At 38.5% G+C, this 24,951-nt stretch overlaps 1 protein-coding gene across 1 annotated transcript; it reads left to right on the top strand.

Annotated features, from left to right (window-relative positions):
* Positions 1-14,574: 14,574 nt before the first annotated feature.
* On the top strand, positions 14,575-24,129 carry LOC107787667 (uncharacterized protein At2g39795, mitochondrial). The gene is made up of 3 exons (XM_016609271.2): positions 14,575-14,826; positions 21,484-21,812; positions 22,202-24,129. The coding sequence occupies exons 1-3, from the start codon at positions 14,632-14,634 to the stop codon at positions 22,362-22,364; spliced, it is 687 nt and encodes a 228-aa protein (XP_016464757.1). The 5' UTR covers positions 14,575-14,631; the 3' UTR covers positions 22,365-24,129.
* Positions 24,130-24,951: the final 822 nt, after the last annotated feature.

Here is a 24,951-nt window from a genome sequence, read left to right as displayed (position 1 = left end):
AGGTGCATTGTGGCTCCATATATCTGAGTCTGTTTTTATATACACACCATGAACCCATCTCACCCATAATGAGTCCTTCCTTTCTATCAATTGCCACAATAGCTTACCCACTGAAGCAATGTTCCAAGTTCTGCAATCCTTGACATTTAGACCTCCTCTACTCTTAGGCAAGCAGACTTTATCCCAAGAGACTAAGGATGCTTTCTTTTGTTCCCTATTTTACCCCATAGGTACTCCCTACACTTCCTATCAACTTCTCTTAAGATGCTCTGTGGTAGGATAAAAACTGAGCCCCAAAAGTTATGTAGAGAAAATAGGACAACATTAAGTACCTGCAGCCTTTCAGCATATGATAATTTTCTTGCATAAGTAGTTATTATCCGGCTTGTAATCTTGTTGATCAGCTGTTGACATTCAAACTTACTCTATTTCTTAGATGACAAGGGTAATCCTAAGTATCTAATAGGAAAAGTCCCCTGGGAAAATCTAGTCTTATCCAACAGTTGAGCTTTAACTTGATCAGGCACACCAGCAACAAACATATGTGATTTATCCATGTTAGCAATAAGTCCTGTAGCAGCACTAAAATGGTTTAAAGCCTCTAGAACTCTGTTGATTAAGTCTTCATCCCCTTTACAAAATACCATCAGGTCATCCGCAAAGATCAGATGAGTAAGTTTTAGAGATTTACACATTGGATGATATTTGAAGTCTGGCAGCAAACTCATACAATTGAGGACTCTAGTTAAGTATTCCATTACCAACACAAATAATAGAGGAGATACAGGATCTCCTTGTCTGAGCCCTCTATGACCATCAAAATAACCCTGGCTTTCTCTATTAATTTTGATAGTGAACTTTGGGGTGGATACACATGTCATGACCAACCTGATGAATTTCTCAGGAAATCCATACCCCCTCAAAGCTTCCTCCAAAAATTCCCAACTTACCATGTCATATGCTTTCCTGAGATCTATTTTCATAAGACATCTCGGTGAGGTTTTTCGATTGTAGTGTCTGAGGAGATCATGGCATATTAGGATATTATGGATCATAGACCTTCCTTGAACAAATGCAGATTGATTATCTGCAACTATATGACTCACTGCTTCTTTGAGTCTCCTGCACAACATTTTTGAGATGCACTTGTATAACACATTACAGCAAGCTATTGGTCTATACTGACTTGCACTTTCCGGATGATCACTTTTTGGAATAAGGGCAATGTTTGTGGCATTGATCTGTCGAAGCATCTTCCCATTATGAAAAAATTCAAGAACAACTTCAGTGACATCTTTTCCCACAATACTCCAAGCTGCTTTATAGAATCCACTTCCATATCCATCTGGCCCAGGACTTTTGTTTTTGCCAATACTAAACATGACTGCTTTGACTTCTTCCTCTGTGAACTCCTTTATAAGCTGCATTTGTTGTATTGTAGACAAAGTGTTTCCCCTCTTGATGATTTCTGAATGAGCTGATACCCTAGTTATTGCCTTCTTTCCCAACAGGTCTTGATAGTAATTTAAAATACCTGAGCTATATTGTCTTAATTAGTTTTTAGCTCACCCTGGTCATTCTTGATCTGAGTTATTGCTTGCTTCAGTTTTCTGTGTTTTATAATAAAGTAAAAGTAGCTAGTATTATCATCTCCCAATTGTAGCCAAGTGGCTTTACTCCTTTGTTGTAAATACATTTCTGCTAGGTAAGAAGATCTTTTGAATTTCAGATACTTCTCCTTTTCAATTGCTTGAAGTTTAATATCTAAAGGTCTTGTATACATGAGCCTGGTGCAAAGCCTTTCTATCCTCTTCTGCCTCTGCTACTATATTACTGGAATGGTCCGTATTTAGCTTCTTTAACTTCTTCTTGAGCAATTTCAGTCTCTTAACTATCTGAAACATTTTGTACCCTTCAACTTGCACCAGCCATCCTTCTTCTACCAGCCTTGTAAAGTGGGGATGTTGACTCCAATTATTGCAATATATGAATGATTTCACATGATTGGCCATGTCTTCATCCATGATTACCTTAGTTGGACAGTGATCACTAATCCCTTCCGGTAAGAAAGTGGTCTTACTAGAGGGCAACACATCCACCCAAGATCCATTGATAAATGTCCAATCTATTTTAGATAGGATTTGATGCTCATGCTTATCACTCCAAGTATATCTGCTCCCTTGATAGGGTAATTCAATAACCTCACCTTCCTCAATACAATTAGCAAAATCCACCACCTCTGCCCATGATATTGGATTACCATTTACTCTATCTTCAGTTGTCAGTATTGAGTTGAAATCTCCAAGTATCAACCAAGGTTTTTGAATCTCTGCATTCAACCTAAGCAGGCTGTTCTATAATCCTCTTCTCTCTTCTCTCGTATTAAAGGCATACACAAAAGTCACTACAAATGAAACTTGTAGAGGAATATGCAATACCTCACATGTGATCATTTATGCACTCATAGTCATTGGCATCACCTAGAAATAATTTGGCCTCCAGGTAGCCAAAATTCTACCATTGTAATGGTATTCTAGATTTGTTAAGTACTGCCACCCTCCAAAGAGATTTTCTGTTACTTGACTGATTTTATTACTTTTTATTTTGTTTTCTAGTAGTCCAATCAGTCCTACTCTTTCCTTATTGCAAAGGAGTTTAACCTCCTTTTGCTTATTCGGGCCATTTAAGCTCCTAACATTCCAGCTGATGATGTTATCCATTCCCTGAGTGAGGCATATGTTGGCCTCCCTCTTTCTCCACTGTCACATTTGTTTGTCTACTAGTCTCAGGCCTGGCAAGTACCTGAAATGTATTTTGCTTTACCATTTGCTGATTTGGCTTCTGTTGGTATCTCCTTTGATTCCTTGGTGTGACCCACCCTGTAGATTGCATCATAGGCTCATCATCATGGATATCTTTTTGTATTGTTTGTGCTTCCTTCTCTTTTGGTTGCTAATCCAGAGCTTTTTTTGGGGTGTTACTTGTCTGCCCCTTCTCACTAATTGAGATAGTCCCTTTCTGCTGCCCCTGCTTGTTCTGTATTTGTTCCTCTAGAATCTGTGGATTCTTAAGAGGTATCTCCTGCATATTCTCTGCATTGATCACTTTGGTATTTTGTTCTCCTTGTTTAGTTGCCTTCTTCTTCCTGCACATTTCCTCGGAGTGGCCATATTTCTTGCAAAATTTACATAGTGTGGGCTTCCAATCATAACTAACCTTCTGCTCAACTATGTTTCCTTTTTCATTCCTGAAGTAAACTGTATCTGGTAGTTGTGCATCCAGTTCCACTTCAACTAATAGTCTTGCAAAGTTTAAACCAAGTTTTTTTTTTCTGTATTATGGTCAGCCATTAAAGGTTTCCCAACTAAGCTGCCTATTTTGCTTAAACCTTTCGCAATCCAGTATTTGAAATCCAAACCAGGAAATTGTATCCATATAGGGACAGTTCTCAACTCTTACATACTAAATTTCATGTATGGGCTCCAAGCCTTTACAATTAATGGTTTATTGTCAAAATGATAAATTTCTCCTTGAATCACTTCGTTCTTTCCTTCAGCTTCATCGAACCGTACCAGCACAACTCCATTCTTCATCATAACAATCTTATTTATGCCATTTTTTGTTACAACCCAAATTCGCATACCTTAGATCACGCCGTAATTTAGTCGATGTAAATTTAAGAAGTTAATCCTATTAGCCTTAAACGATATAAGGGAGTATAAGAGTGGTTAACAAGTATTAGAAATTAAACGAATCAAGGATGTTATAACCCGTATTTTCGGGTAAAACTAGAGGTGATTAATTATCCCAATAGGTCATGTTTTAATGTATTTTAATCATATAATATCCGTATCATAAGTCTTGAAGTCAAGCGAGTTATGAAACAAAAGTCGACAAAAGTTGTCGCAACTTACGTTTATAATTTTACTTAAACTTTAGGTCAAATGTTACTACATTTTTATCCCAATGTACATAGAATTACGGGGTTATCTACCCACTAAATTGAAGATCTATGAGTCTAGTTTCCAACGCATTAAACCGTTCGTCGATACGATCTCGGAATAGAGAGATATTCACGTTTTCGCGAGACTGTGCCAAACAGCTCTCTATGGGGCCCACATAGGCGGTTTAAGACATATGGATATATATAAGATGCCTCAACCCCGTTTTAAGTCATTATTTTTTAGTATATTCAGATCTTAAAACCCTAAAAACACTCTCTCAAGGTTCTCTCATGATCCAAGACCCAAACAAAGGGCAAACAACACAAATCAAGTGTCGGGAATCCCGTGGCGCTAGTATGTTTCTTGTTCTTCTTGTTGTTGCTGATTTTTGTGTTGTTCCAGATCGTGTGAGAGGTTGTTTTAAGTGTTTTATGTTCTGTAAATACTCCCTCAAGTTTTTAATATCAACCCTAGGTGATTTCAAGTCTTCTAAAGTAATTCTAGTGCCGAAAAACCCGAATTGATTGCTAGTTTCGCTTCCTTGTTCTTGTGGCAGAATTGGAGGGATATTTCGTGGAAAATTAAGGTCAAATTGGAGTTGTTATTTCTATTTAAAGGTAAGGAACCTCTTACTCTACATGTATTTAATATTATCTAAGTTGCGGCTAAGTCGTTGAAGCTAGAACTTGTGAAATATATATCGAAAGGCTTGGTAGTAATGTTGTTGGTTGGTGGACTATTTTGGGAGGCTCAATATGATTATTGTTGATATTGTTTGGGCTGTTTGGTGATTGTCTTTACTTGTGGAAAGTCATATAAATAGGGGAGGTGTTGTCCGTTTCATCGTAAAATAGCTTGCGGTCGATACATAATAGTTACGACGCTTAAACGATAATGATAGTGTCATTTCTCTTATTCTTATGTTATCAATGTTGTTAGTACTTCCTGATTCTTATAAGATTCTTGATGAAGAGTTAACCCTAATAACGTGTACGGAGGATACCGACCTTACGTCTCTCCGAAAGGTTCAATATATGATTCCAATGAGTCCAGCACACATCATATATATGTATCTATTTTACTCTACCGAGTCGCGCTATAGTCGGTCGGGTACGACACCTATTGTGCAACCACTGATCAGTTGGGTTTTATCGAGCTCCACATGGCCGGGTACGATTCTACCGAGCCCTATGATGGACGGGTACGTTTTACCGAACCTATTACGGCCGGGTACGATATGATTACGATATGATGATGGTGATGCCCACAAAGGCGTATGTTTTAAAAGTTTATGTATATATATGTATGTATCATGTATTTCATGTCAGTAGCCCTCAGAGGTACCTAGATGTCACAGGTTGTATATTCTCTATCCCTGTTTACATTACTGTTCTTACTTATGCTTTCTTGTCTTACATACTTAGTACTTTATTCGTACTGATGTCCTTTTTATTTGTGGACACTGCATGTCGTGCTGCAGGTCCTGATAGATGGGTAGACGCAGCTCCCCCACCACAGTAGGCTGTCCAATTCAGCGGTTATTGGCGAGATTCCTTCTCCGGACTTGCCGTGTTCTTGGTATGCGTTTTTGTTATAGACATTATGGGTATGTCGGGGCCCTGTTCCGGCAATGTTGCAGCACTTATGTTCTATTAGAGGCTCATAGACAGGTGTCGACTCATGTGTTTTGGAATGCCTTGTCGGTTGATTTTTGTTGTATAGTCTTTCATGGCTGCATGGTAGCTCGTACCTTATATATAGTTTCTTGACAGTCTTGTCGTCCCATGTTATGTATGTTCATGCCATTATCTTTCATTGTTGGATGTTCATGATCCATGTCTACCATTTATATTGATCTTGTCGACCCTTAAAGATAATAATGAAGGTTTGATAAAATGTACGTTGGTGCTCGGCAAGTATGGCCCGGGTGCTAGTCATGGCCCTCCAGTTGGGTCGTGACAAACTTGGTATCAGAGCAAGTCTGTCCTAGGGGTTGTCTATGAGCCGTGTCTAGTAGAGTCTTGATTATGGATGTGTAGTGCGCCGCATTTATAATCAGGAGGCTACATGACATCTAGGGTTGTTACCTTCTTCCTGAATCTAGATCGTGCGTAGAGTTGAGTCGTAAGTGTTCATATCTAATATTCACCTTGTTTTCTTTCTGCGATGCCTTCGACTAGGAAGCAAGCGATTAGTAAACAGCTTGATACAACTGCGGGAGAGGGTACCAGTCAGGTGCCTCCAGCCAGAGCAGGCCAAAGTGAAGCTCAGAGTGAGATGCCATCTCATACCTCTCTGTCTCCTCCAAAGGATATTAGGAGGCACCCAGTACCTCCAGTTCCTCAGTCTAGCACTACAAACCACGATATGTGCAGTGCGGTGCAGTTGTTGACTAGCTTGGTAGCTACTCAGGCTCAGAGGTAGAATACCGGTGCTGCTGATAAACCGGTTAGTTCGAGAGTTCGTGATTTTATTAATCTAGACCCTCCAGTGTTTACCGGATCAGATCCAAAGGAGGACCCGCAAACTTTTATTGATCAGGTTCATCGTATATTGCGGGTTATGCATGCTAGTGATACAGAGGCAGTAGAGTTGGCTTCTTATCGATTACTGGATTTAGCGGTTTTCTGGTATGATAGTTGGGAGAGATCTAAGGGTCCAAATGCTCCTCCAGCCGTGTGGAAGGAATTTTTTGAGGCCTTTCTTTGTCACTACTTGCCAGTTGAGATACAACGAGCTAGAGCTGATAAGTTCTTTAACCTTCGATAGGGTAATATGAGTGTACGAGAGTATAGTATGCAATTTGATTCTTTAGCAAGGTATGCTCCCCATATGGTGGTCGAGATGAGTTATAGGGTGCCGCTGTTCGTGAACGGGTTGGGACCACATCTGATAAATGAGTGCACAACAACCTCCTTGGTAGAGGGCATGGATATTTCCCGTATTCAGGCTTATGCCAGACCCAAGAGGATCGTAAGTTCCAGTAAAGATCAGATAGGGAGCAGGATAGGGGCCAACATAAGAGGGCGAGATTTGTAGGGTATTCTGATGAGTTCAGAGGCAGTATCAGGCCCCAGTCTTCGAGGAGTTCGGCGCCACCTGTAGCTAGTGTTCCTCCACAGTTTCAGAGGCCTCGGTATGATCGATTTACCTATTTTGGTTCAGGTAAGAGTTCGAGGGCATCAGGTTCACAATATTATAGGGATACTAGTCATACGAGACCCCCAACACCTTGTTGTGATCAGTGCGACAAGGCCCACTTTAGACTGTGCCGTCGAGGTTCCGATGCATGCTATTCTTGCGGACAGCCTGGCTATATGATGCGAGATTGTCCTAACAGAGGAGGTGGTGGTATGGCTCAGCTGACTGGATCTGTGTCTGGTTCTTCCTCATCAGTTCGATCTCCAGCACAGGGTTTTCAACAGTCCACAGGTCGTGGTATAGGTAGAGATGCAGTGCCGAGTTCGAGTGGTGCTCATAATCGAACCTATGCTTTAGTAGGTCGACAAGATCTCGAGTCGTCTCCGGATATTGTTTCAGGTATATTGTCTGTGTTTTCTTATGATATATATGTTGATTGATCCGGGATCTACATTATCATATGTTACACCCTTTGTGGCTAATAAGTTTGGCGTCGAACCTGAATTAATAAGTAAACCACTTGCGGTGTCCACTCTGATAGGAGATTCTGTATTTGCTAGAAGGGTATATAGAGGTTGCACTGTGATGATTTGTAGTCGTCAAACCTCGGCAAATTTATTTGAGTTAGAAATGGTTGATTTTGATGTGATAATGGGAATAGACTGGTTGGCCTCATGCTATGCAAATGTTGACTGTCGTACAAAGATAGTTAGGTTTCAGTTTCCTGGTGAACCCGCCATTAAATGGAAGGGAAACATTGCTACGCCGAAAGATATGTTTATTTCCTATCTTAAGGCAAGGAAAATGATCTCAAAAGGTTACATTTATCATCTTGTTCGCGTTAGGGATGCGGAGGCAAAGCCGCCTACTCTACAATCAATCCCCGTGGTCAATGAATTTCCAGATGAACTCCCAGGCCTTCCTCCTGAAAGGCAGATTGAGTTTAGCATTGATGCGTTGCCTGACACTCAACCGATCTTTATCCCTCCATACAGGATGGCCCCGGCAGAGTTGCGAGAGTTGAAGGTGCAGTTGAAGGACTTGCTGGATAAGGGTTTCATTAGGCCTAACACTTCACCTTGGGGTGCGCCAGTCTTGTTATTGATGACCTGTTTGACCAACTCCAAGGTGCCAAGTATTTCTCCAAGATTGACTTGCGTTCAGGGTATCATCAGGTGAGGGTTAAGGAGAAGGATATTCCAAAGACGGCCTTCCGCACAAGATATGGGCACTTTGAGTTCTTGGTGATGTCGTTCGGGCTAACAAATGCCAGAGAAGCTTTTATGGATCTCATGAATAGTGTATTCAGGCCCTATCTTGATGTGTTCGTGATCTTATTCATTGTTGACATTCTGGTGTATTCTCGTTCGGAGGTGGAACATGCGGGCTACTCGCGGATAGTATTACAGACCCTTCAGGATCATAAGTTATATGCTAAGCTCTCTAAATGTGAATTCTGGATGAACTCAGTAGCATTCCTTGGCCATGTGATATCTGATGAGGGTATTAGTGTCGACACTCAGAAGATCGATGCAGTGAAGAATTGGCCGAGACCTACAACACCGTCAGAAGTCCGTAGCTTCCTGGGGCTAGCAGGATATTATAGGCGGTTTGTAGAAGGGTTTTCCTCTATATCAGCACCATTGACTAAGTTAACACAGAAAGCTACCAAGTTCCAGTGGTCTGATTCTTGTGAACATAGTTTTCAGGAGCTAAAGAATCGATTGACATCTGCGCCAGTGCTCACTCTCCCAGAAGGAACAGAAGGTTATGTGGTATATTGTGATGCCTCAGGTATAGGTTTGGGGTGCGTATTGATGCAACGTGGGAAGGTGATTGCTTATGCATCAAGACAATTGAAGAAGCATGAAAATAATTACGCGACTCATGATTTGGAATTGGCTGCAGTAATATATGTTTTGAAGATATGGCGACACTACTTATACGACGTCCATGTTGACATCTACACAGATCACAAGAGTTTACAATACATCTTCAAGCAGAAGGAGTTGAATTTGAGGCAGTGTAGGTGGCTTGAATTACTGAAAGACTACGACGTCGAGATATTGTACCATCCCGGTAAAGCCAATGTTGTGGCAAACACTCTCAGCCGTAAGTCAATGGGAAGCTTAATACATATTGAGGCAGGTAGACAATGGTTGACCAAAGAGCTTCACCAGCTGGCCAATATGAGAATAAGATTATTAGACACTGATGACGGAGGTGTTACTGTACAGAATACATCAGAATCATCTTTGGTACCCTAGGTAAAAGCACGGCAATATGAAGATCCTACCTTAGTAATATTGAGAGAGGGCCTTTAGCAGTGTAATATTACAGCTTTCGAGATCGGAGGAGACGGGACACTGAGATACCAGGGCCGATTATGTGTGCCTAGTGTGGCAGGGTTGTGAGAGAAGATTATGATTGAGATTCATCAGTCCCGATATTCTATCCATCCCGGCTTGACAAAGATGTATCATGATGTTAAGGAGCAATATTGGTGGGATAACATGAAGAAGTCTATTGCAGAATTTGTAGCCAGTGTCCTAATTGTCAACAAGTAAAGATCGAGCATCAGAAACCCAGTGGATTGATTCAGAATATAGAAATGCCGACCTAGAAATGGGAGGTGATTAATATGGACTTCATTGTTAGATTACCTCGCTCATATCATAAGTTTGACTCCATCTAGGTGATAGTTGATCGACTTACAAAATTTGCCCATTTTTTGCCAGTTAAGACAACTTACACGGCTGAAGATTATGCGAAGTTGTATATCAATGAGATTGTTAGGCTTCATGGTGTGCCGGTATCTATTATATCAGACCGAGGAGCTCAATTTACGGCTAACTTTTGGAGGTATTTTCAGAAGGGTTTAGGCACACAAGTAAATCTCAGTACTGCATTCCATCTGCAGACTGACGGATAGGCTGAACGAACCATTCAGACGCTTGAAGATATGCTACGAGCATGTGTTCTAGATTTCAAGGGGAATTGGGATGACCATCTGGCACTTATAGAATTTGCCTACAATAATAGCTACCATTCTAGTATTAAAATGGTCCCGTATGAGACACTGTACGGGAGGAGATGTAGATCACCAGTTGGATGGTTCGAAGTCGGTGAGACAGAATTATATGGGCCAGATTTGATTCACCAAGCCATTGAGAAGGTGAAAGTGATACAAGAGCGACTGAGGACGGCACAAAGCAGGCAAAAGTCTTATTCCAATGTCCGGCATCGTGATCTGGAATTTGAGGTTGGTGATTGGGTTTTCCTGAATATCTCGTCGATGAAGGGTGCTATGCATTTTGGGAAGAAGGGTAAGTTGGGTCCGCGGTATATTGGGCCGTACAAAATTCTTCGACGAATTGGACATGTTGCTTATGAGTTAGAATTGCCATCCGAATTGGAATTTTTCCACCCGGTATTCCATGTATCTATGTTGAGGAAATGTATTGGAGACCCTTCTCGGGTCATCCCTATCAAAGATGTACAAGTTACAGAGGATCTATCATATGATGAAGTGCCAGTGGCTATATTAGATCGACAAGTCCGCAAACTGAGAACAAAGGATGTACCTTCCGTCAAAGTATTGTGGAGGAATAAGAATATAAAAGAAATGACATGGGAAGCAGAACAGGAGATGAAGTCTAAATACCCTTACCTATTCCAAAGTGAAGATAATGAGGATGCCGGGGGGAAAGCAGGACGCATTATAAGGTGAAACGGCTCTATGAGGTAAGCAATAGCTTGTGAATACTCTTTTTAATACAAAATGGTGATATGCAGATAATGTACATATCCATAATGCTTTGTATAGTCTTGTAAGGCCATATGTTGGGTTAAACTGCTTACAAGTTTGGCTAGTGTCCATTTTATAGGGGATACTCAGCCGGAAATTTCCGTCAGAATCCACGATGAGTTAGACTCCCCATAAACCCTTACATTCGAGGACGAATGTTCCTAAGGGGGAGGGTGTTACAACCCAAATTCGCGTACCTTAGATCACGCCGTAAGTTAGTCGACGTAAATCCAAGAAGATATTATCTTTGAGATGATAAGAAGTTAATCCTATTGGTCTTAAACGATACAAGGGTGTATAAGAGTGGTTAACAAGTATTAGAAGTTAAACGAATCAAGGATGTTGTAACCCGTATTTTTGGGTAACACTAGAGGTGATTAATTGTCCCAAGAGGTCATGTTTTAATGTATTTGAATCATATAATATCCGTATCATAAGTCTTGAAGTCAAGCGAGTTATGAAACAAAAGTCGACAAAAGTTGTCGCAACTTACGTTTATAATTTTACTTAAACTTTAGGTCAAATGTTACTATGTTTTTATCCCAATGTACATGGAATTACGGGATTATCTATCCACCAAATTGAATATCTATGAGTCTAGTTTCCAACACATTAAACCGTTCGTCGATACGATCTCGAAATAGAGAGATATTCACGTTTTCGCGAGACTGTGCCAAACAGCTCTCTATGGGGTCCACATAGGCGGTTTAAGACATATGGATATATATAAGATGCCTCAACCCCATTTTAAGTCATTATTTTTCAGTATATTCAGACCTTAAACCCCTAAAAACACTCTCTCAAGGTTCTCTCATGATCCAAGACCCAAACAAAGGGCAAACAACACAAATCAAGTGTCAGGAATCCCGTGGCGCTAGTATGTTTATTGTTCTTCTTGTTGTTGCTGATTTTTGTGTTGTTCCAGATCATGTGGGAGGTTGTTTTAAGTGTTTTATGTTCTTTAAATACTCCCTCAAATTTTTAATATCAACCCTAGGTGATTTCAAGTCTTCTAAAGTAATTCTAGTACCGAAAAACTCAAATTGATTGCTAGTTTCGCTTCCTTGTTCTTGTGGCAGAATTGGAGGGATATTTCGTGGAAAATTAAGGTCAAATTGGAGTTGTTATTTTCATTTAAAGGTAAGGAACCTCTTACTCTACATGTATTTAAGATTATCCAAGTTGCGGCTAAGTCGTTGAAGCTAGAACTTGTGAAATATATATCGAAAGGCTTGGTAGTAATGTTGTTGGTTGGTGGACTATTTTGGGAGGCTAAATATAATTATTAATGATGTTGTTTGGGCTGTTTGGTGATTGTATTGACTTGTGGGAAGTCATATAAATAGGGGAGGTGCTGTCCGTTTCATCGTAAAATAGGTTGTGGTCGATACATAATAGTTACGACGCTTAAACGATAATGATAGTGTCATTTCTCTTATTGTAGACTAAGGAGTCGTGACATTTGCATAGCTTGAGGTTGGTCAGTATATACAAGGTATGTGAGGCTATCCCCTTCATTCTTTTGCACGACTCCGATTGTACATAATGTAATGAACGAGCTTCCAAAGATACTCTACTCTTAGAAGCTAGCAGTACTTACATTGCTGCCCTTCTTATGGAACGATTGATGTTGATGTTACTTCTCTTATTCTTATGTTATCAATGTTGTTAGTACTTCCTGATTCTTATAAGATTCTTGATGAAGAGTTAACCCTAATAACGTGTACGGAGGATACCGACCTTACGTCTCTCCGAAAGGTTCAAAATGTGATTTCAATGAGTCCAACACACATTATATATATGTATCTATTTTACTCTACCGAGTCGCGCTATAGTCAGTCGGGTACGACACCTATTGTGCAACCACTGATCAGTTGGGTTTTACCGAGCTCCACGTGGCTGGGTACGATTCTACCGAGCCCTATGATGGACGGGTACGTTTTACCGAACCTATTACGGTCGGGTACGATATGATGATGGTGATGCACACAAAGGCGTATATTTTAAAAGTTTATGTATTTATATATATGTATGTATCATGTATTTCATGTCAGTAGCCCTCAGAGGTACCTAGATGTCACAGGTTATATATTCTCTATCCCTGTTTACATTACTGTTCTTACTTATGCTTTCCTGTCTTACATACTTAGTACTTTATTCGTACTGATGTCCTTTTTATTTGTGGACGCTGCATGTCGTGCTGCAGGTCCTGATAGACGGGTAGACGCAACTCCCCCACCACAGTAGGCTATCCAATTCAGCCGTTATTGGCGAGATCCCTTCTCCGGACTTGCCGTGGTCTTGGTATGTATTTTTGTTATAGACATTATGGGTATGTCGGGGCTCTGTTCCGGCAATGTTGCAACACTTATGTTCCATTAGAGGCTCATAGACAGGTGTCGACTCATGTATGTTTTGGAATGCCTTGTCGGCTGATTTTTGTTGTATAGTCTTTCATGATCGCATGGTAGCTCGTACCTTTTATATAGTTTCTTAACAGTCTTGTCGTCCCATGTTATGTATGTTCATGCCATTATCTTTCATTATTGGATGTTCATGATTCATGTCTACCATTTATATTGATCTTGTCGGCTCTTAAAGATAATAAGGAAGGCTAGATAAAATGTACGTTGGTGCTCGACAAGTATGGCCCGGGTGCTAGTCATGACCTTTAGTTGGGTCGTGACATTTTTAGCCCATAACCTTTGAATAAATCCTTTAATCACCTCAAATGGGGATGGGCTCCTAACACATAACACACAATAGTATGTTTCCAAAAATCAATTTCACTGCTAAAGTCCTCATAGTCAATGTCAACAATAGGGGACTCACCATGTAGATTAGGTGCAATGTATTCCAATTTAAATCTAGCGTTTGTAATTTTAGAAATGTCAAAGTTATCCCATATCGAACTTTTCTTCGTTGCGATCTCCTCTTCAACTTGATCTGCCCAGGATTTTTTTTTTCGCTACTTGATGTTGTTTGATCTCCTTTGCTAGGCGTCGTAGATGTTATCTCTGTCCACTGTTTTATTGCCTCCTGCTGTTGTACTTTCTCCATTACTTTATCTCTGCCTTGAACTTCAATTTGTACTGGTTCTGCATCCAATTGGTTAGGAGGATATGATTTCTCCGCTGATTTTGTCCCAATTTGATTAGGTTTACTTGCCGCATTTATCCCCAACTTGCTGCTGCTCAAACTAGGTTCAAGTAGTTGAGACCTAATTTGTTCAGATTGCACTTCGATTGCTGGTTCGCCTTTGTTTCTTTGACTTCGCATAGTTGCTGTATGTGAGGCCTGAGCTTCCTTCGCCATTAATGCCTTCTCAGTGGGTATGTGTGCTCTCTTGCCTATGGCCGGCGTAGTTTAAGCTAACGTGCACCTAGAGAGAATCAGACTCAAAATAGGCATTTTTTATGTATGAGTTTTTTTTATAAATATTAGAAAGGTTGTATTTTATGTAAATTCTCACAAATTTATGAGATAAAAAGAGGTCTCACACAATGACACTAGTTGTGTGAGTCACATGTACATAATTACTGTACATAGTTCTGAGAATTAACAGAACAATTTAGAAGTGGGACTTGGGCCATCATTTGGCCCATGAAAGATTTTCCAGTTGCATATCGGGTATAAGCCCAATAGAGCAACCGAGATAAAAATGAGGAATGGTTGAAAACTGTTACTATAAACCCTCCTAAAGCCCCTAGCTTCCCTCTGCATATTCCTCCATTTGCAATGGCTCGTCGCTTAGTGAGACCTTTAGGAGGAATAGCCAAAAGCCTTTTGCTTCAGCAGCAACCCTACCCAGTCATCTTTAATTTGAGTAGAAATTACATATCGGAGATGCGGAGGGAAGCATTTGAAGGGAACATTCTGAGACTTCTTCGCTACGAGATTCGCTACGAACTTGAGCGTTCTCCTCCCTCTCAGGTACCCGCTTTCTCATTCCTTGTTAATATGAGAAAATAATTGTATTAAAAGGGGATTCGGAACAAGATCATTATTTCGGGGCGGGCAAGTGTTAAATATTTTTTTATTCAAATTAATATTTTAACTCTACTAAACTGCTGAATTTGTATACTTAATCCCGTGAATAACTGGATTGACCATTGGGAAATTGTCACTGCTGCTGCTACTCCTATTATACCTCAGTCCTGAGCTATACATACATTAGGCTCGGGCAGAAAAGCTAGTAAATATATATATATATAAAAAAAGAGCTCATCTGCTGATTCACCTTTATCGTTAAAGTGGTGGTTGCCAAGTTAGCTAATGTATGATGGTAGCGTGTTAATTTCTTTTGTTATTCTCAGGTAGTCCCATTTGCCAAAATTTGAGCAGGGAAATGGACTTTTGCCAATGTATTAGGGTTTGCTGATTTGAATAGGCATAGGTGTTTTACCCTCTTAACAATGAAAAAAGGATGAACCTTTTGAAATCTCTATACCCCACTCCTTTGTTCTTCGTTTTCCTTTGGAGTGGTCAAGAAGATGTCGAGTGTTCCTCGTTTTGGCTGAAGCTTGATGATCTTTACCATTTTCTAATGTTATGACTGGTGGATGAGAAGGCCTAATAGGTTTTCAGTTTTTCTTAAGTAGGTTTGGGCCTGGACTTGTGCAGCTTGTTGGAAAAAAACTAGGAGTTGGGTGAATTTAAGAAAAGAGTAAACTCTATTGACGAACTTTACCTATCAAAGATGATATCTGACCAGTCCCACAATATAGTAGAAAGTTTCTTCTGGCTCTCTTTCCTCTTGTCCCTTTTAAAAGAAGTGGCCTGGTCCACACCATATATAGGATAAGCCAATTTTCTGACGAGAAAGTTCATTTTGTTTTGAAACTTTTATAAGGACAAGAAGATCTTAGATTTTGCTTGTTAGCTAAAAGTAATGCTGCTCGGTGGGCCGGGCCTGAACCGGACCGGACCGGGCCCGCGGTCCTAACGGGCCTGGTGGGCCTGGTGGGCCGGTCCTGGGTGGGCCGGTCTTGGTGGGCCTCTGAGCCCGTCACGGGCTGGTCTCCATGGTTGAGCCCACGAGCCCGGGACCGTTTGGCCCGGGACCGGCAGGCGGGCCTGGGCCGGTCCTGGCGGGCCTGGCGGGCCCAACGGCTATTTTAAAAAAAAAAAAAAAAAAAAAAAAAAAATCAAACGGCCATATTTAAAATCTAGCCGTTTGGGCTGAAAATATGACCGTTTTTTAAGTTAAAAAAATGGCCATTTGGCCCCCAAACTTTATTTTAACCCCAAACTTTATATAATTACACTTTTCCCCATTTCTCAACTATAAATACCCCCTCATTCTTTCATTTTTATTCACCAATTCATCAATATCTCTCAATATCTCTCAATCTCTCTCAATCTCTCTACTACAATTACTTAATTTATTGTTGAAATTTCGTGAAAAATTGTGAAGTTGTTGAATTGAAGTTTTCAAGTGTTCAACGATTTTCAATTTTCAAGAAGTTGTTCGGCAATCCGGTAAACTCGTTTCAACTCTTACGTTTTTATAATATATTTTTGTGTGGTTTAGTTTGCATAATTATAATTAATATGGCATTTACTTTGAAAAAAATGTTTGGTAAAGGAAAAGATAAAACCGGTGAAAGTAGTGGCCAACCAACTACCCTTCCCCCGGCTCCCCGACCTAGAAAAGATAAGCAAGTTGAAAGTAGTCGCCAACCTAGACGTCCTCCTCCTTCCGTAATTCTTGATAGTGATCACCCTTGTTTTCAATTTACCGATAGTGAATTTTATCATAATGTTGCACCAGGTGATAGATTAGATGATGAAATTATGAATGCTCTTTATCCTAATGAAACCATCTTAGAAAATAATGAGGAAAATGAGGATGATGATGAAACTCAAGCACCGGATTTAGATGATACACCTACTAGTCCTCTTAATAACCCAAGTGATGCACCGGTCGACCCACCTGTAGAAACTCCTACTTTTAATAGAGAACCTGCTAAACGCTTAGAAACATCATTAGTTTGGAATTTTTTTACTCAAGTAAGAGAAAAAAATAAGGCTAAGTGTAAAACTTGTGGGAAATTAATGTCGCATAAATATGTAGGAGACCGTAGCGGCACAGGTAGTTTGACTAGGCACATAAAAACACACCCTAGAGATAAGGCTAGATTTTTTCAAATGAAAGCGCATCTAGAGGGGACAAGTGTAGATTCTGCGATTAACCCTAGTACAGGTTCAAATCTAGTTCAACCAGGAATTAACACTGTCACTGGAGGTATTTTATATTACGATCCAAATAGAGATCGTGAAGAATTAGCAAAGATGATTACTGTTATGTGCTTACCTTATACTTTTGCTTCTAATCCTAATTGGGTTCATTATATTAGAAGAGTGTTTAATCCTACTTATAAAGGTTGGCCTCGCGCAACAGTTAAGAGTGATATTTATAAATTCAAACATGAATATGAACAATATTTGCGTTATTTATTTACTCATATACCTAATCGGATTTCTATTACTACTGATATTGGTAGAAGTGGTAATGATTGTGATTACCTAACTGTTACAAGTCATTGGATAGATGAAGAATGGATAATGCAAAAACGCATAATTGCATATAGAATAATTAATTCGCGTCACACAGGTAAATTTATAGCTAACACTGTTGCAGATATTTGTAGATATTTTTGCTTTAGCGATAAAATAATGGCAATTTCAATGGATAATGCTTCTAGTAACACCAGTGCTATAGGCATGCTTACAACAACACTAAATCCTGCATTTACTAATATTTTCCATGTTAGATGTATTTGTCATATTTATCATTTAATTGTCGGTGATGGTATGCGAATATTAAACATAGAAATTGAAAAGGTTAGAATGGCTCTTAATTGGCTTTTTTATTCAAACCGTAGAAGTAGACTTAGAGAGTATTTTAAAAAATGTGATGAATATGGCCTTAGAGAAAGAAAGGTTCCTAAACCTTGCCCGACTAGATGGAATTGTATGTACGAAAGTTTAGTAGTAGCATATGAATATAGAAACCCAATTAATGCAACGTTTAATTCTCGGGTAGGTGGTGAAGATGATGATGAAATGCTTACCACTCAAGATTGGACTAATGTTAAAATTCTTTTAGATTTTTTAGAACATTTTCAAATTGCAACAAATGCATTTTCTGGGCAATATTATCCTACTATTTCAAACTGTTTAGTTTATATTGCAGCACTATCTGATTTGTTTGTTGAATTTAGTGAGGGTGGGGATATTTATGAACTTGCTATAAATGAAATGAAACAAAAGTTTAAAAAATATTTTTTTCCTATCCCTCCTATTTATGGTCTTGCTGCAATGCTAAATCCTACAATGAAATTGGGAGGTCCTCATTTTTGGTATTCAAATATTTATAAGGCTTTAGATCTTTCAAATGAGGAAATTGCGACACTTGCAGATGCAAAAGCTTCAATTAAGATTAACGCTCAAACAGTTTATAATGCTTATCAACTTGCCTTAGAGCATGCTAGGCCAACTATTCCAACCCCTACTTCGTCTAGCTCACAATCCTCTAAAAGAGTTGCGGGCTTAAAAGCTCTTAAATCTTGGACGGAGTTCAGGGGGTCTCAAGGTGAAAATTATGATGAAACTTCACATCTAAATGAGCTTCAAGTTTATTTGTCTCAGGGACTTGAAAAGGAGAATCCAGACGGCTCTTTTGATCTTTTGGAATGGTGGAAGGCAAGGGAAAAACATTTTCCTGTTCTTGCAAGGATGGCTCGGGATATTTTATCAATTCAAGCTTCAACTGTTGCATCAGAGAGCGCTTTCAGTCAAGCAAGACTGCAAATAGGTGATCATAGAGCGTCTATGAGGGATAGCTTGGAAAAATCAGTATTGTTTAGAGATTGGATCCGCTCGGAAAGAAGAAACTTTGGAATTGCAGAAGCACAACCGGCGATAGATGAAGCTTATGAAGAAATGATAGCGGAACTTACGGAGGATTCGGCTTCGCCCGGAAGTGGTGATGAACAAGCTTCTTTTCCACCACCACCAACGCAACCTCCTCCGAACCTTGAAGGATTTATGAGATTTGTTAGAGATAATACATAGAATAATATGTAACTTGTATTTTGGCACATCTTCCTTAGTTTTTTTCCTTCTAATGGTGGTATTAGTACCTTGTTGTGCTCATTCCATTGGGGGAAGGATGACTAAGAAAGATATGTCATTTTTTGGTAATAAAATTTATTGCTTCTACCCATGAGCTTCTTTTCGCAATATTTCTTTGTCTATACTTAGAATTATTTATATGCTACAATATATACATAATATACAATATATATACTACAAGAAAATATATTTATAAGATACAATATATACATAAGATACAATATATATACTACAAGAAAATATATAAGAGAATATATATACATAAGATACAATATAATATACTACAAGAAAATATATTATGCTACAATATATACATAATATACAATATATATACTACAAGAAAATATATAAGAGAATATATATACATAAGATACAATATAATATACTACAAGAAAATATATTATGCTACAATATATACATAATATACAATATATATACTACAAGAAAATATATTTATAAGCTACAATATATACATAAGATACAATATATATACTACAAGAAAATATATAAGAGAATATATATACATAAGATACAATATAATATACTACAAGCAAATATATAAGAGAATATATATACATAAGATACAATATAATATACTACAAGCAAATATATTATGCTACAATATATACATAATATACAATATATATACTACAAGAAAATATATTTATAAGCTACAATATATACATAATATACAATATATATACTACAAGAAAATATATAAGAGAATATATATACATAAGATACAATATATATACTACAAGAAAATATATTATGCTACAATATATACATAATATACAATATATATACTACAAGAAAATATATAAGAGAATATATATACATAAGATACAATATAATATACTACAAGAAAATATATTATGCTACAATATATACATAATATACAATATATATACTACAAGAAAATATATTTATAAGCTACAATATATACATAAGATACAATATATATACTAAAAGAAAATATATAAGAGAATATATATACATAAGATACAATATAATATCAAGAAGTGATATTTATGCATGACAATTTAGTGTTTTACTATTGTTTTGTTATTTTCTTTTTCGTCAAGCACTTTAATAATTAGATATACATATATACTACATATTAATATAGCCATGATACTACAAGAAATTGTCTTTAAAAAAAAAAAAAAAAACCCGCTAGGCCCGCGAAGCCCACGAGCCCGGCCCGTTAAGCACAGGACCATGTGGGCTTAGGCCCGTCACGGGCCGGTTCCACCCATTAGGCCCACGAAGACCGGGACCGCCAGGCCCGGGACCGCCAGAGCCCGGGACCACGAAGCCCGGGACCGCGAGGCCCGGCCCGTTAGGCCCACTAAGGCCCGGGCCCGGGACAAAATACAGCCCTAGCTAAAAGTGAAAGATGAACTCTTGAATTTTTAGCTTGGCAGTGGATATGGTTGATATTAAGCAATGTGATCATATGATCTGAAGTATTCATGACATTTACATATGGGATCACTAAAAAGATGAGACATACATGTGTATCAATCAACACAGTTGCCCGTCAAAATATGTATAACATAATTCTGCATTGCACTTCATAAAATAAATTTTGTGCATAACAAGGTCAGGTCTGAATGTTATCTCTTGTAGCTACCAACCCAATTCTAATGCGATCTACATATGTTACTGAATTTACTTTGCGGTAGTTAAACTCTGAATAATAAAATAGGAGTTTCTAATGCTATAGAGTTGTTTATTCTTGGCTGATACATGTCATATGGACTAGCTTTAACCATGGACGGAGCTAAATTTAGTTAAGAGGATTCAATTGAATCCCTTTCTTCAGGGAATTATACTGTGCAAATAGAGTAAAAACAAAATTCTTGTATATATTAATTGTTGAATCTCCATAACATAAAGGAAACTTCTAGTATAGTGGCAAAGGGGGTTCAAAAATTGTGCAAGGTTGCATGTTCAAATTCCTGGTGTGACATTGAAATTTATGTCTCCGCCACTGGTTTTAACAAGTAGCTATCTAATATCTTCTTCTTATCTATGCTCTGATGTACGGATGCAACACATGGTGTACTTATTCATGTTGCAGAAGGCCACTTATATATAATACTGTCTCCGTTCCTATTTATGTGGCGGTGCCGGTGTTTGACTCGGCACAGAGTTTAAGAAATGAAAACTTTTGATACTTGTGGTCTAAAACAAGTCATAGATATTTGTGTGGCTATAAGTCATCTCATTTACGGTAAAGTAGGAAGTTTAAAGTTGAATTGTTTCTAAATAAGGAAGGGTGACATTCTTCTTGGGACATACTAAAAGGAAAGTATGACACATAAATGGGGATAGAGAGAGTATTATTTATTATTTTGACTAGTTGTTTGCTTATTTGTTCATATATTGAATAGTGTGATTCAGTAATTTCTCTAATGCTAATATCTTGCAATTACCGAACTGCAGCCTATTGGAGAATTTGATTCATTTATCATTGATGAAAGACCTGGAGAGCAATGGATTAAATTAAACAAGAAATTTGAAGAAAATGAAGAAATTAAAGTTGAAGTAACCATGTTTGATGCATCTGTTCCTGTTAATAAAGGTAATGATGCATCTGTTGCAGATGATGTGCAACTTCACATAACCATGATTGTTAATGTTTTCAAAGGAGAAGGCAATGATGTGCTGGAGTTTGTTTGCTCTGCATGGCCAAACAGCATTGAGATTCGTAAAGTTTACATGCGTGGGCAAAATGGCGTAGTGGATCAGCCTTATGTAGGCCCTCCTTTTAAGTATGTGTATGAGATTTAATTTCGTATTCTCCATTAGGCTTGCTAGAAATTCTTATTTGAGTTTTCTGTTGAGTTTGATTATGTGGTTGGTAAGAACTTCAGGAGTCGGAAACGTGTGAAACTGAACATTCCAAAATTTCTTCTACTCTTTTACTGCCATGGTTTTGAATCATTCTTGCATTTTTTAAAATATGAATTAAATTTGAAAATTTGTGAGGAGTCCTCATTTAGTTTTGATAGGTTTTGCTTTGGTGATCTTACTCCCAGTTCTTCATCTATATTTCCTTTTCGTTTTTCTTTTCCTGTGCAACTGATGGACTCCCATCGCTAGCAATTGCAGTTTCCCTGGCAGTTTGATTGGTCTTTCTTTTTTAACTTGTGATTTGCAGGGAATTGGATGATGAACTGCAGGATTCTCTTTATGATTTCCTAGAGACAAGGGGAATAAATGATGAATTTTGTGTATTCTTGCATCGATACATGAAGAACAAAGATAAACTTGAATTTATTCGCTGGATGGAAAAAGCCAAATCGTTCATGGAGAGGAAATAGAGACACTGGTTGCAATTCTCCTGCCAATGTTGCATTGCTGAGTTGCTTTTAATTGTGGAGCATGTTCTGGATATCATAGCTTGAGAGATATTATACTTGCAAGTTTAGAATGAGAAAGAAACACTTTTTTAGCTCAATTTGAAGTCAGACCATGCTGATTTATTTGTCTATCAGGGTCGCCTACTACATCAACGATGAATCAGCATTTACCAAGTACCAACAAGAAAGGCAATAATATTACTAATTAATTGACGTATTGTGTAAAGTTTGAAAATTATGACCGCATTCTTCAATTTACAAGGTTCTACATGATCGGCAAAGGGGGAAGGTCGGGGCTTTTCCATGAAGTCAATGCGTTTGGAGTTATAGGTTTCTCCTCTTACTCGACCTTGCTGCCACACCACTTGTTAAGTTGTAAGACTGCTATATGTTGACCTTTTAGTAAAAAATATTGCTGATGCATAGAGTATCCAGTATGTTATAATTTTTAGTAGCAAATGGGTATACTATGCAAGTGTGGCCTACTTCAATAGCAATTTTGCCAGTTCAATTTTGAGAAAGGTTCCTCTTTCGACTTCAGGAGTTTTCATTGTAACCATATCCTCTTATGGCCATTGTTTTTTCCTGTTTCAGAAAACAACTATCCAGTTTCTGTATTGCTGGTAAAGGTAAATTATATTTGGCTAGACCATCTTATTTTCTGTTGTGCCTTTCTTTTTCTAGTCATTTTTTAGTATTCTTGATTTCATGATGTAGACTGTTTCGCATTTTATGCTGCAGTTACTGCACATCTTCAATCAAATCTTTTTTGATGCAGTATACATGCTTCCTTCCAGCTGTCCTCCAACTTTACTCTCCGTTTGTAACTTAGTATAACCAAGATACCTTTAACTTTTAATGGTGGTAGATGTCAGCATTAGCTGAAGATGCATTGGATATATTATCAAAATTGATTGCTGATATTTATCTAGTCAAATTTTCTTTCTTTTTTTTTTAGTTGGGAAGGTTAGGTTTGTTACATTACACTTGTCTGCATTTAACATCTGATGCTGGTTTAAGTGGACTCTTGCACTCCTGTTTGTATGCGTGCTTGTGAGATGATGTAGTTGGTATTTGCTATTTCTCAGCCTAACACAACTCTCTTTGTTTGGAGTTCTTATGGAAAAACTAATTACTGTTGTGTGCTATTTCTATATCTGGAGTCTTATCCATTTTGTAAGCTAATTAATGTTATCCTAGAGAATTTATGAAAGGTACAGCTTTATGTAGAAGATGTCTTATTTTGCTTAAAGGTTAGTTTTTCATTATAATTCATATTTAGCTGCATCCACTCACTATGATTGAGTCCAAGTATGATGAAGATGTATAAGGTAAAATATGATATGACATATGTGGCTGACCAAAAGGAGGATACGTGGAATCCGAGATGGGATGACTGAGGACCGAGCGCAACCACTCAGCTTGTCACCGGAAATGATAACGTTTATGAAGGTGTATTAAATGCTCTGCGCCCGACGGCATTTACTAAGGAATATCCTGCAGCATTAAGAACGACGACCCGTTACAGAGAGTTTGACATTTATATTCACCGTTAAATCTTTACCAATGACCCTCATAATTGACATTAAAGGAGGGCACGATCCAAGGACCTCTTTCCCTAGGCATAATTATAAATACTGAGCTCAATTACCATTGTACAGGACACGAAAATTTCTGACAAGAACATATACTATATTCTATATATAGCTTTATACAATTTCACTCTCTTGTTTTTTGATCCTATCATTGCTGTGTTCGGAAAATCGTGTTTACGGAATCACTATCTTTGCTATTTCATCTACATTCCAAGGCTAAGTACTGTGTATTTCTTCGATTATTATATTATTTTAGGATCAAATTAGTTCGTTTGTCTAGAAATCACGTATAAATTTAACTGTATTGTTTTACGGTAAACAGTTTGGCGCCCACCGTGGGGCCTTGACATCCGTGCAATTAAATTGATCCTTGCCTTTTTTACTAACGTGTTTTGATTATTTTGTCTTAGAAATAATCACAAAAAATGGCAGATAACACTATTAACGATGCACGCAACCCTGAAATTTGAGGGGATCAGCCTCATTTCGAGGATTCGATCAGTGATACTCGCAATGAGGGGAAGGACGCCACATCGGTGTATGACAATCAATACTCTCAACAAGTTCGAGAGACAACTCTCGATGATGCTGACGAGGAGCAAGTAGCGGATGCTGTGAGGATTCTGCAAGAGCAACATGCAATCATCCTAGGCCATCTCACGCGGCAGGATCAGGTTATGACGGAACTGAAGTAGGCGCTATCAGGTGCTTCAAATAATGCAAACAAGCGCGATTCAATTCCTCCCGTTATTCCCGAAGACCAAACAACGCAGAGAGTCAACAACAACACTTCCAGGGGTGAAGTTGGCTCCGATGGGGCTGGGGGAGCAGATCAGGTCTTAACAACGAGAACGATTCATTCAAAGATGAGCTATTACGGTTCATGAGGGAAGTAAACGCCCGCATGGATCAAATTCCGGGCGCACCACCAGTATTGAAAGGCCCGAACTCGA

The sequence above is a fragment of the Nicotiana tabacum genome, chromosome 4 (genome assembly GCF_000715075.1).
Source record: "Nicotiana tabacum cultivar K326 chromosome 4, ASM71507v2, whole genome shotgun sequence".
NCBI lineage: Eukaryota > Viridiplantae > Streptophyta > Magnoliopsida > Solanales > Solanaceae > Nicotiana > Nicotiana tabacum.
The sequence above is the reverse complement of the archived record's forward strand: the minus strand, read 5'-3'. Positions and strand labels throughout refer to the sequence as shown.

Bases quoted from the DNA above. Each gene is read 5' to 3' on its own strand.
- LOC107787667 (XM_016609271.2), top strand. From the start codon at position 14,632: ATGGCTCGTCGCTTAGTGAGACCTTTAGGAGGAATAGCCAAAAGCCTT. The intron at 14,827-21,483 runs GTACCCGCTTTC...ACCGAACTGCAG, and splicing joins AGCGTTCTCCTCCCTCTCAG to CCTATTGGAGAATTTGATTC. The intron at 21,813-22,201 runs GTATGTGTATGA...TGTGATTTGCAG, and splicing joins TATGTAGGCCCTCCTTTTAA to GGAATTGGATGATGAACTGC.